Source organism: Enoplosus armatus, chromosome 6 (genome assembly GCF_043641665.1).
Source record: "Enoplosus armatus isolate fEnoArm2 chromosome 6, fEnoArm2.hap1, whole genome shotgun sequence".
NCBI classification, from domain to species: Eukaryota; Metazoa; Chordata; class Actinopteri; order Centrarchiformes; family Enoplosidae; genus Enoplosus; species Enoplosus armatus.
Genome location: NC_092185.1, coordinates 20248908 through 20261684, shown reverse-complemented (window position 1 = coordinate 20261684; position 12777 = coordinate 20248908). Strand labels below are relative to the sequence as shown.

The 12777-nt window shown below is 40.2% G+C and overlaps 2 protein-coding genes across 2 annotated transcripts; both read left to right on the top strand.

The window, feature by feature from the left end:
- The first annotated feature begins 592 nt into the window (after positions 1-592).
- Positions 593-5339, top strand: ndufa9a (NADH:ubiquinone oxidoreductase subunit A9a). Its single transcript, XM_070907300.1, has 11 exons — positions 593-720; positions 1795-1968; positions 2423-2520; positions 2617-2708; positions 2856-2997; positions 3150-3252; positions 3350-3420; positions 3983-4059; positions 4499-4594; positions 4837-4903; positions 5059-5339. The coding sequence occupies exons 1-11, from the start codon at positions 666-668 to the stop codon at positions 5227-5229; spliced, it is 1146 nt and encodes a 381-aa protein (XP_070763401.1). The 5' UTR covers positions 593-665; the 3' UTR covers positions 5230-5339.
- A 701-nt stretch (positions 5340-6040) lies between these two features.
- On the top strand, positions 6041-12038 carry LOC139286646 (probable polypeptide N-acetylgalactosaminyltransferase 8). The gene is made up of 11 exons (XM_070907517.1): positions 6041-6212; positions 7651-7900; positions 8178-8344; positions 8577-8760; positions 8931-9128; positions 9721-9835; positions 9956-10141; positions 10942-11079; positions 11353-11448; positions 11529-11696; positions 11904-12038. Exons 1-11 carry the CDS (start codon positions 6041-6043, stop codon positions 12036-12038), a joined length of 1809 nt encoding a protein of 602 aa, XP_070763618.1.
- The last annotated feature ends 739 nt before the right edge of the window (positions 12039-12777 follow it).

Sequence of the window (12777 nt, the reverse complement as noted above, 5' to 3'; positions counted from 1 at the left end):
TTCATGAGGACATATGCCCAATCAGTATGTAAGGAGTATTGGGATGATAATGAAACTGGAAGACATCTATATAATATACAAAGACAAATCTGCGCTGGGGGGATGGTGGGCTGGAAAGGAAGGGAAGAAAATGTCATCACTCGTCTGAGAATAGGTCATACAGGTTTCAAACATACATTATATAAAATAGGCAAACACCCAAATGGAAAATGCATACATTGTGGGCAACCAGAAACAGTTGAATATGTACTACTTCATTGTAGAGAATACACTGTTAAGAGAAATCACCTTCTTCAGTCGCTAAGGAAGGCAAAACACCGTGACTTTTCATTGTCAGGTCTCTTGAGGAAAACAGCAGGCAAGAATTACAATGGCGTAAGTTTTTTTTAATGAACCTGGTTTAGTTGAAAGAATCTAGAGGGTTTGTTTGTTTTGTTTTGTTTTCTGCATAATCTCTTGTTCAACACTCCAGTTGGAGTGTGGCGGTAATGCACATTTAAGCTGGTTTGCCAACCGCCAATAAACTCCAAAGAAGAAGAAGAAGAAGTAGAAGGAGAAGAAGAAGCTTTTTTTTGCCTTGGGTGCGCGCTGCGCTACAGCTAACGTTGCTGTCGAATATTGACGAGCACGCATTTTGGCCCACACGCTTTGCCGTAGACGGAAAGATGGCGACCGTGGTGTTGGTTAGCCGACCTGCGAGTGTCCTTCCAAAGATTTCAAGTGAGTAGTGTCTAAACAGTAGGCATGTGATACTTATATAAGCATCGTAGAGTATAATGTTGTGATTTCAGATCTTTACTCTTATGTCATCGTAACACAGGCTCACAGTTAGACACGGCTCGAGTGACCTTGCTAACAGGTTCGGCTAGTCACCTGTTAGCAAGGGCTTTAGCTAGCTAGTAACGTTAGCTCACTTTGGACCTCTTTTTAATAATTTCATCATCAGCTACCTGACCGTGTTACCACCCGCGTAGTGAATTAGCCTTTAATAGATGAAGGATAATGCGTGAAGTTAGGCTGAGCTTCAGTCATTATTCTGTTGAGTGGGCTAATGTTACCGTGACGTGACGTCTGTTGTAACGTTAGTGTCTCAAAACATTTGCTGTTAAACTTACACAATTATAAATATAAATGAACGTCACGATATGTTGTTAGTCTGGAAATGTAACAACAGTTTAAGATGTCTGACTAAGTGATTTGTTTCTTTTACTGCGACGAGCGATGTAAATAACGATGCTGCTGACAATAATACGGGTTTGTACTGTGACACTGAGCTAGCGTTAGATGGTTCCTGCCTGCCGTGTGGTTCACGTCAACTGAGTTTTGATTATATAATTATATAATGCAGTGTTCATCCACTCGCACAGTCTAAGATTTCTTTTAAGATGTTTAGTATTCGTAAGGAATCATCCGGACTGTTAAGGCCTCTTACTCATGTGATGTTGATTTTCATCTGGTCAACCAGCAGGTTTGTAGTGTGTGTAGCGATAGAGTTAAACACAAATGTAAAGAATGAGTCACTTACAATACCATTACAGTGCAATGCCCAGTATCACATAGCTTAATAATTACCATTACTAATCTATAGCTTTAGAATTGTGTATAACGTCTGTCCATCCCATTTATAGCAACAAGGTTAAATTACAGTCAGCATTAGTAACAGCTCAGAAAATAACATTATAACATCCATGAAGGAAGGCTGTATTGCTTAATTAGTTTCAGCAAGGTGGATCTAATGCATTGGCAAGTGGCCACTGAATGTATCTTACATGCATCTATCGCTCCTCTCTCTAGGTTGCTGCTCCCCTGCTGTCCTGTCAGTTGCCTCAGTTTCAGCAGTCCAGCAGAGGAAGCTGCACCATGCTGTCGTCCCCAGAGGGACAGGAGGACGCTCCTCCTCCAGTGGAATAGCGGCAACGGTGTTTGGTGCCACAGGTTTTCTGGGTCGATACGTGGTCAATAGGCTGGGTGAGTTAGCAATTGAACATGTTAATCCCATTAAAACCTTTTTGAGTCATAGTCAGTATCACAGCGGGGAGTTTTGGAACCTCATTGCCTCGAAGTTGTAAGAAACTAGATTTCTACACACTGTTGGACAAGTTGTGAGGTTGTTAGATGGCGTTGTCACTAGTTTACTTTTATTTGCATTCATTAAATTACGGTTATTTATGGGCACACGGATACAATGATATTTGAGAGCAGGTTAGCCAAGGTGAATCTGATCACACTTAATGATCTTGGTCCCAAGATTATTAATATGTTGATTCATTTATGTGTTGGAATGATGGGATTTGGCCTTTTTTTATTTTTAGGATCAATTTCCAAGTTATCTATTTATAAACAATTCCCCAAAAAGTGCTCCTTTTGTAAACTAATGACACAAAAATGTGATTGCATTTGTTTATTTACTGATGATTTACAGGTCGGATTGGCTCTCAGATTGTAATCCCTCACCGCAGTGATCAGTATGACATCATGTACTTTAGGCCCATGGGTGATCTTGGACAAATCATTTTCATGGTAAGATGCATACAGACACACAGGCACCCTGCATGTACTATGTACTATACATTTAGAGGCTTAAATGAAATGCAAATCAGTTCTTTCTTGCTGCAGGAGTGGGATGCCAGGAACAAAGACTCCATCAAACACGCTTTGGAGCACTCCAATGTTGTCATCAACCTAGTGGGCAGAGAGTGGGAGACAAGGTATGCGTGCTGGCTGGAAAAGCATTCACATGAAATAGAATTGTAATTTTAAGATGATGTAGGTATAGGTGAATGTTGCAGTACATTGGTGAATAGGGGTGTGTTTATATAAGTATTTGGAAGTATTTCTCCTCTTTTTGTGTAAAGGAACTATCGCTTTGAGGATGTCTTCGTGACCATCCCTCAGCAGATTGCCAAGGCAGCCAGAGAGGCCGGCATCACAAAGTTCATCCACATGTCCCACCTCAACGCTGACATACGCAGCCCGTCCAAATACCTGAGGAACAAGGTAGAGGGCTGTTTCTCCACACACTGCACATCTCTCGTACTCTGTTGTATAGTATATGCATGTTTAAGCCAGTGTATACGAAATGGTAAAGAAGGTTAATCTACGGTATATAAATGTTGTTGATCATTGTGTATAATGTTCCTTTACCATAGGCTGTAGGAGAGGCGGCAGTGAGGGATGAGTTTCCTGACGCCATCATCATGAAGCCGTCTGAGATCTTTGGGAGGGAGGACAGATTCTTCAACCATTACGCAAGTAAGACAGCCGTTTGCGTGTGTGAAACAGACTGGGATCGACTAGTGTGCTGACATGTCAGTGAAGATTTAATGTGTGGCTCTAATCCTTTTTTCAGACATGCGTTGGTTTGGCAACGCTATTCCACTCATATCCATGGGGAAGAAGACTGTGAAGCAGCCTGTTCATGTAAGTTTGTTGAAAAGAAGCAGCTATTCTAATATTTTCCCTTTAAATTAATTCAAATTTGAATGGGAGTGGCTTGTAGTAATTACATCCCATCACTCTGTGTGGTTGTTTACAATGAAGACCTCCTTGCCCGTACAACAGAAACAGATGACTATGCAGCTCCACAGGGCTGATTCAGTGTTAAGTGCCTAACTGAAGGTTGACAGACCAAAACATTGAAAACAACTCCTATTGTCAATCATAAAACATATTTGTTTAAAACAGATTTATAGGCTGTATTCGAAACCACCTATTACATTACTGACAAATGCAGTATACAGTATGAAACTGTCAAATCAATTTATTTTGCAGTATGCCGGGCTAGGTTTAGCCGGTTTCCGTTTTTCCGCTTTTGTTTGTATACTACATGCCACATTTTGGCCAAATCAGTACGTACTGCTAGTATAGTAGGAGGTTTCGAATACAGCCATAGTTCATGGTTGTGACACCATCCAAGAAATACTCAACTCACTGAAGGTGCCTATCAAGTGAACCCAACTAAACTTTCTCTTTTCTCCCTCAGGTGGTGGATGTGGCCAAGGCCATTATCAATGCTATCAGGGACCCTGATGCTAATGGCAAGACGTACGCATTAGTTGGGTAAGTGGTCATCACTCCAAATAACTTTGACAATAACATTGACAACCTGTGCCTAAGAGTTCAAGAAATACTTACAATAATTTAGATTTAGGTTTGTAGCAAATATTGTGGTAGCCATAACGACCACAACTTTTGCTGATCAAGACACTGTATCCTATTGATAAGTCATGGGTGCAATTTACAGAATTTACAGGCTCATCAGACATGAACTGCCCACACTAGAATTACATTTAAGGGCAAAACAAAATGCATGTCACCATGCAGTATCGTCATGCTTCATTTGCAGTCATTACATTTTTAAAAATGTAATTATGTGTGTACATATGTAAGTATATGTTGGTCCGTGGTTCACGCCCTGGATGGGAATCACTTATGAGCACAGAGTTACATGATGAGGACTCTCCATAATTCGTTTTTTCTCCTGATTTCTCTTGTTTAGTCCCAACCGTTACCTCCTTCATGATCTGGTCGAGTACATCTATGCAGTGGCACACAGACCTTTTGTACCCTACCCCATGCCCCGCCCACTCTATCAGTAAGTGCTTTCTACGTGTTTTTCAACATTTTCCAGAGACGCATCGTCTTCTATGTAACTGACTGGAGTATTCAACCACACCAAAGCATGTTGCGAGGACATCCATGTGTGCTACAATATTAACACACAAACAATCGAAACTCATCGAAATACTCCCCTACAGAGCCACTAGTAATTAAAAGCTCTACGGGGGGGTGTAGCTGTTCTATACTAATGTGATTGTTTCTGTTTTTTCCTTTCAGCCTTGCTGCTCAGTTTTTCTCGATGAACCCATTTGAGCCCTGGACGACCCCAGACAAAGTCGAAAGGGTAAGAAAACCAGGATTTTGGTATACTTATACTATATACTTTCAACTTGTACCACCAATTGTGGAGCCTCTACAGCCAACACTCGGTAGCGCTTTCTGCTATTCCAGATATTTAATAAGCAAATTATAATTCTGTACTGTGCTTTTATTTTCCAGTTTCATGCAACAGACATGAAGTACCCAGGACTTCCTGGCCTGGAGGATCTTGGTATCACCCCTTCCACTGTAGAACAAAAGGCTATTGAGATTCTGCGTCGCCATCGCCGATTCCGTTACCTGGAGGCTGACCTGGATGAGACAAAGCCAGCCAAGACTGTCGGCTATTAAACTACCGGACAACTTTCCAACATCACTAGGGCGGCCAGAGGATGTCAGTACTTCTGATTGCTTGGTCTTTAACTATATTCTGTACATAAATAAAAAGAAGTATCCTCTAAGGGTTTTCTTGTTTTGAGTGTTCGTCTTGTTTGTTGTTTTCATTGAATATGACGCCTCCATTACAGAGTGTATTCACCCGTTCATGTCCAATTTACTTTTACATTTTAATGTTTTACTACACTTGAATCATGGTTGCTATTAATCAGCAGAAACACACCATCATGCTGTAACAATACTAAACCCTGCTGCAGTCCTCAGGAAACCTGCCATTTGGGAGATTTACAGTATGTATTTAACTCTGAACAATGATAGTGCAAGTAGTAGAGATTACATCCACTGATTTGATGTCATAAGTATAACAATAAAACATGCTCAAATCAAAGTGTGTGTGCTTTGTAGGCCACAGTAAATACTGAAGTGCACTTTGAAACCTCCATTATATTGTTAGCTTGATAGCACCTTCACCCTCACTGACTTGTGAGGTACTATTAGGCTATCAAGGTAGTGTTCTTTAAAAGCAGTGTGTTGACACTGTTCCTATCTCAGCCTCAGTAAGCCATGCTCTTGCATTTAACTAGGCATTAAACAACTGTAAACTAAAACACTCAACTGAAATAGTAGTTTAAGGCGCATATGGTAGGAAATGTTATCTTTAAGATAAGATGTTTTATTGTACAACTTGAGCTGTAAAGTGTGGATAGAAGGGTTGCCGGCGCAGAGGACAGAATTACATTGACGTGATCCGTCGTGAGAAACCACAATGAAGACATATCTGCGAAGAGCTGGAATAATTGGATTCTTTTTATTATTAATATACATCATTGTCTACATGATTGTAAGTAGGAGAGCAGGAAAATCTTTTCCAGGACTCACAGATCAAGAGGTTGTGAGGAGGAAACTGGACAGCATTGAACTGACCCTAAACAAGCTGGGTGAGAACCAATTCATTAGCAACCTCACAAAGACTTGAAGGTCAAGGTACATTTCTGGTTTTGTAATCTCATTACAGTGGATTGGGAATGAAGTAAACCTACTGCAGTATATTAACAAAGATCTGATGTTTACGGGTAACAAGTATTTGAACAGGAAGACGTTTTCATTGATAACTCCTGTACGAGTAAGAGTCATGCTAGCTGAAAGAGATTGCTTAGAGTTTAAATAAATGAGAGCTACACCGTAAATTCAGTTAACTGCAAGTAAATCACCTTAAATTACACATCTTTGCCTTCTAGTTTTCACTATCATGTAGCATCTGTATTGTTGACTGTCGGTGGAACATTTTTAGTTCACAGCAGAGCTTTGATTGACAGTTTGATGACAGCAGCTTGACTGTTGGAGGTCTTGGACCAGACATTACCGAGTTGTTTCATCTGACTAGTTCAGCTGTTTGTAGAGGCTTCATTTACACCAGCACTCTCTGTAAAGTGTTAGTTTTCCATTTCGGACACAATTTTGCATATTTCACTATCGGCTGAATCCAAACAGGACTGCAGCTTACATATTTTCTCATGTATCAACTTCTCAAACTTTTGATTCTTGATATTATTACACATTAACATCCTTTGGTCAAACAATTCCCCCTTCAATTAAACACCTACTACATGTGATTCTTTACTTAAGTGAAAGGAGTAGTACCACAATATATAAAATCTTAAATTAAAAGTCCATTCAAAACGCCTGGTTATACTGTCTATTACAGACATTAATGGACACTTTCCAGCCAATCACAATTAAAAATTCTCAGTGTGTATGGTATAAACTCTAATATATACGAGTGGACACAAATATACGTAAAATCACACTGGGCCAGTGGAGGCGAAGATGCGTCTGCTGAGTTGACAGTGTTTTGATTTGAGTGAAGGCGAGGCTTTATGATTCCACTTGTAAACATACAGAAACATCAACAGAAGGAAAATGAGGGAAAATGTGAGTTCCTGATAAGTTTGAGATCAGTCAGAGACTGAACTGTCACACAAACACAGCACAGACAGTCGAATGTACATTGCTAGCTAGTTATCATTAATGTCTGTACAGTTGGTGCATTGTGTCTAATATTTAAAGATTGCAACAGTTCAGAATTCAAATTAGCGAAAAGCACAGGACAATAATCCACATTCAACCACCTTGAGAATGTAGGTCATGGACAAGGAGAGAAGACCAGGTGGAAAGATGATGTAAATTACATTTGATTTGACTGAAAATAAGTATTAGAAGAGCATGTAGCATTGACAAGCTTTCCAATCCTTCCAGCTAAGTTGTCAAACAGATTTGTACTTCTACTGAGAGACTCTTTCAGTACAACGGAAAGACACTGTTTATAATTTCCATTTCCATCCTTGTCTGTCTTTTTATGAACACAATCCACTAAAGCAAAGCTGATAGAAGGATCTGGTCAAAAGGGCTCCACTAATGAACTTGAACTTGATGTGGACCAAGAAAAAAAGAAGATTGTGTTGCCAAAGTTATATCCAAATTCCCTCCTGTTTGCCAAGTGGGGCGATGACCTGTCAGGGGAGGAACAGAAGGAGGCTGAAGCTCTGTTTCAGATTTATGGATACAATGTCTTCCTGAGTAATCAGCTGCCACTAGACAGGAAGCTTCCAGACACAAGAGACAACAGGTAACTGTTGTTCATATGGAGTCAAACTACTTTGAAAGGGGAGTGTGTCCTGACCTTTGTACTTGCCATGTACAGTAATCTAACAGGAATTACTATGAACTGACTACCAGTCTTGCAGCAGATCTAATAAATTATATAATAAATAGTGATAACAGGAATTTTGTTGGATTTCAAATAACTGTTCCACAACAATATTTAGCCACAAATAAATGCATTCAACATGGCATGACAAGTTAACATTGACCACATTTCTGTCACTACCTCTCACACCATTTAGATGCCTGACGAAGAATTACCCCAAGGACCTGCCAACCGTCAGCGTGATACTGATCTACATAAACGAGGCTCTTTCTGTCATTAAAAGGGCTATACGAAGTATCATCACCCACACTCCGAAGCACCTGCTAAGGGAAATCATTCTGGTGGATGACTACAGCACTTACAGTAAGTTTAACTGTGTGTAGTAAAGCATGATGATGTTCCACCTAAATGTATCAGTATTCTGATCAACCATGTCACTTATCAGTCTCATTACCCCTACTTAAAATTACATAAATTACATTAGTCAGACACCCACTGCTACATAGAGTTCATTCAATCATAGAATGTATCCATTAGCTGTTGTAGTTATATGTACGCCTTCATTTATAAATCTGACTGTGGACGACATTTTCAGATGACCTTGGAAAACCGTTACAAGACTACATTTATCAGATTCACAAAGAGAGGCCTGGCCTCATAAAGAAAGTGTGGCATCAGCAACAAATGGGCTTGTCCCAGTCCCGGAACTCAGGTTGGGAGCATGCCACAGCTGATGTTGTGGTCATTTTGGATGCCCATGTTGAAGCCACAGAGGGATGGTATGTACACGTTTCAAGTTAAGGGGAAACAACGGTAAATTAACTAAAGTTAATTTTTTTCACAGCCTCAAGGTCATGTTATAATCCTTCACAAATACAGGTGAAAACATTTTAATTTCACCTCCTCCTCTTGAGGAGGTTGTACCGGTTCATTTTGGTGTTCTTTCCAGGGCAGAACCTTTGCTGGCCAGGATCAAAGCCGACAGGACAGTGGTGGTGTCCCCTTTGTTTGATAAGGTCCATTTTGATGACCTACATGTGGAAAGATATAACCCGTCTTCTCATGGCTTTGACTGGGCTTTGTGGTGCATGTACGAGTCCTTCCGCCCAGAGTGGTTGAAGATGCAGGATGAATCGCAGCCTGGGAAGTATGTGGAACAAACAATATGTTATTCAGCCAGTTTACTCTGAGTGGGATGATTAAGTTAGACCCCCTGGAGTGTTTCCTCAGGGATTAGTTGGTCGTTTTGACTTTAGACACTTATCCAAAAGAACATCCAGCTATTTTAGATGCTATGAAGCACTTTTATTTAGACATTTACACATTTGCAGTAGGGCTTGTGCAAAAACTACTGTTCTACTACAGTGAAATATTGCTTCCAGTTTTATTTAAGGGTAAAAAGTGATAAAATTGTAACGTTTGTGGGTTATTTTCAAACAGTGAAATGTTTTCTGTGTTTCACAAATTAAGAGACAATAAAAGCGTAAAAGTACAAATAGTTAACTTAGTTGCACTACAATGAAAAAAAAGAATATACCTGTTAATCTTGTCACAAAATAAATTTATTAGGCTATAAATAAGTCTGCATGTCATTCATAGGGGCATTTTCTCTGTAAGATTTCTTTGTGTAGGAACAAAACTACATCTGAAAACACAAACACACAATGTGGCAAGCACATTTTTATGTAGAAGAAATGTTGGCACAATACTAGTGGAACTGTTATGTTTGCTTTGGACAGGAGTCCCTCTGTTATGGGAATCTTTGCAGCAGACAGAGGCTTCCTTGGAGAAATTGGTGGGCTTGATGGAGGAATGACAGTTTATGGAGGAGAAAATGTTGAACTTGGGATTCGTGTGAGTAGCCAAAACTGTTAAGTAATAAGAAGTGAACAAGGTGCAGAATTTAAATCATTAAAAATGTTAAAGATTTGTGTAATTTCTAATGATCATCTGATATGCGTCTTGACTGCTCAGGTGTGGCTGTGTGGAGGAAGTGTAGAGGTTGTACCTTGCTCCAGGATAGCTCACATTGAGAGGGCACATAAACCATATGCACTTGATCTCAACCCTGCCATGAGGAGAAACTCCTTGAGGGTTGCACATATCTGGTTGGATGATTACAAGAAGAATGTGCTCATTTCCTGGAACCTTCCTTTTAAGGTTGATAATGATTTAGTTTATTTATTTATATTTTTACTATATGTACAGCATGGTATTTTATACAGTAGCTAACACAATGCTGATGAAAGCTGGCATCTATCATTTTTGAGAAATGTTGTTCAGCTTGTTGAGTCACTTCTTATTAAGTCTGTAATCTTAATCCACTCTTGTGTCACATTTTGCTAGTGGGTACATTTTCCATACCTGCCTGCTCTCCCCTCTTTTCCCATGTTTTACTGTACTGTCTAACATCATCTTCCACCATACTATCCTTGTATCCACTGCAATTTGGCAACAATCCAATGATAACAAGTTGCCACGTGGGGAAAAACAGAAACTTGTAAAACTACACCATACTCCACTTCTCTGCCATGCATCCATATGCTCATATTGTTTAAAACCCCTAATATTTTCACCAAAATATGGCTAAATGCAAAAATAGAGGCATCTCATCAATACCCTGCACTGTTGCGGGTGTAACAGGCCTTTCTCACAGAAGACATTTTGATATGCCACAGTAGGAAAAGCACAGGTGTAAAATGAATAATGGCTGAAGTCCCTTTAGCTGCTTGAGTTTCAGGGTCCTGGTATTGTGCATGATGGCTCACTGTCACTCTGTCATGGCAAGTCCGGGATAAGCAAATATGTCCCTTTCACAAGAATGACATTAAAATTAGAGCCAGTGTTTCCACATTTTTTCGCTCCGCTTTATGAATGTGAGATTTGTAGTTCAGATGAATATAGATTTTCCCAAAGTCTGCAATGTTCATGCACCTTCTGATCTGACCTATGACACACAGAATCATGGAATCGATATTGGCGATGTGTCCGAGAGGAAGAATCTCAGAGAAAAGCTGAAATGTAAACCTTTCCAGTGGTACCTGGACAATGTTTATCCAAGTCTGGAAACGTGGGATAACCTCTTGGGGTATGGTGTGGTAAGGGGCATTTTCAGTCATTCATTTGCTGATATAACAGTTCATATTTTAGCCTGAATTATTTGCTCAGTGAAATCAAGAACAGAAATCAGGTGTTCAAAGACCAACTGAGTTCTATCTTCAATAAAGCCAAAGCCCTGAATATACAGCCATGCTGAAAGTGTGATTGATCATTCCATTTTAAAAAGATATAAAACACAATCAATTAATGTTCACATAGTGGTCAAATTCAAAGCAAATACATAACTCTTAACATGATAATGACCTGTACAGCTGCAGAACACCCTTCTTAGGAACCACTGTGTGGACCAGGGAGTTGTACCAGGAAACATCCCCATCCTGTATGACTGCCACTACCAGATGCCACAGGTAATCTAAGAAGACAGAGATACTGATACGGAAATGATAATAATAAATAATTTTAAGACATATCTTCTCCTTTTCACCAGCATTGCTACTACAACACAGATGGTGAAATCATCATAGGGGGGATTAAATCTCACAAATATAATAGTAACCGCTGCCTGGTTGACCCGGGCTCTGGCAGCACTCCCACTCTGCAGGAGTGTCAGCTGGCAAAACTAAACCAACTACACATGCACTGGTACTTCAAACAAGTAAGAAGCTGGCAACAATCATGGCAGTATTTTGTACAGACCCCTGTGACTTTTTGAACAATCCAGTACAGCGTTTTCTCAGATACTACCAGTAGGAGGTGCCAAAGTCAGAAATGTTCAAATCTACACATAGGTGCTTTAAAATATTATTGTTAGAAGCACTGATGCTACTCTCTCATAAATTCTGTCTTTTTCAAACTTTTGCAGGGCCAGGCGATCAGAAACAAGGCAACAAACAGATGTCTTGAGGTCGCCCAGGGAGAAAGTTCTTACTATGAGGTCATCATTCAGCAGTGCAGCGGACAGAGCTGGAGGATTCAGCATCTCATCACAAGTTTCTAGTTTAGTGGTTAAACTAAATTCTTAAAGAGGAGGTATTATGCTCATTTCCAGCTCTATATCTTTAATCTGGGACACCACTAGAGTAGCTTTGCATGATTCACAGATCAAATAAGTCCCTATTCATCTTATTCTGGCCCTTCATGCAGCCCCTCAGTTCACCCTCTGTCTGACACAAGCCTTGTGAGCTCCTGTCTCTTCAAGGCTCCCTAAAAGCCCACTTTCCTCTGATTGGCCCGCTCCCTGCAGCCCACGAGGGGCAGGGAGACGCCTCTGAGCGCTTCATACTCGAGCCACTGTGCTCGAGTGCATGACAGCAGCAGTAACTTAGCTTGGACATTAGAGATATGGGCCACTGAATTGGATGAACTTACTGTTTATCAGACCACAAATGAGACAAGAAGTAGGTTGGAAAAACAATAGATGCTGCAGGAGCTGAGTGTTTCTGGGGACTGGACGTCACTGATTACTTACAAAAACACACAACTTTATTCACTGATTTTGGTGAAACTCGATCATTTTATGGAGAAAATGTTTTCTTGTTTTCCCTCTGATGTCCTCTGGCTGCTCTGCCTCAACTCTCGGTGACTTACAGAGTCTCCTGTTGGGTCAGTGGTGGAGTTTTTGTCGGTCCCATAGTTTTTGTTCGAATCATGAATTCATGAATTCAAAAAATATTCAGCACTCTGCTAGTGCTATGTTCTTATGAGTGCTCTGATTAAAAAAAATGTTTTTGATTTTG

Coding starts and splice junctions, on each gene's coding strand:
- LOC139286646 (XM_070907517.1), top strand. CDS start 6,041: ATGAAGACATATCTGCGAAGAGCTGGAATAATTGGATTCTTTTTATTA. Junction 7,901..8,177: donor CCAGACACAAGAGACAACAG/GTAACTGTTGTT, acceptor CACACCATTTAG/ATGCCTGACGAAGAATTACC. Junction 8,761..8,930: donor GTTGAAGCCACAGAGGGATG/GTATGTACACGT, acceptor TGTTCTTTCCAG/GGCAGAACCTTTGCTGGCCA.
- ndufa9a (XM_070907300.1), top strand. CDS start 666: ATGGCGACCGTGGTGTTGGTTAGCCGACCTGCGAGTGTCCTTCCAAAG. Junction 721..1,794: donor TGTCCTTCCAAAGATTTCAA/GTGAGTAGTGTC, acceptor TCCTCTCTCTAG/GTTGCTGCTCCCCTGCTGTC. Junction 3,421..3,982: donor CTGTGAAGCAGCCTGTTCAT/GTAAGTTTGTTG, acceptor TTTCTCCCTCAG/GTGGTGGATGTGGCCAAGGC.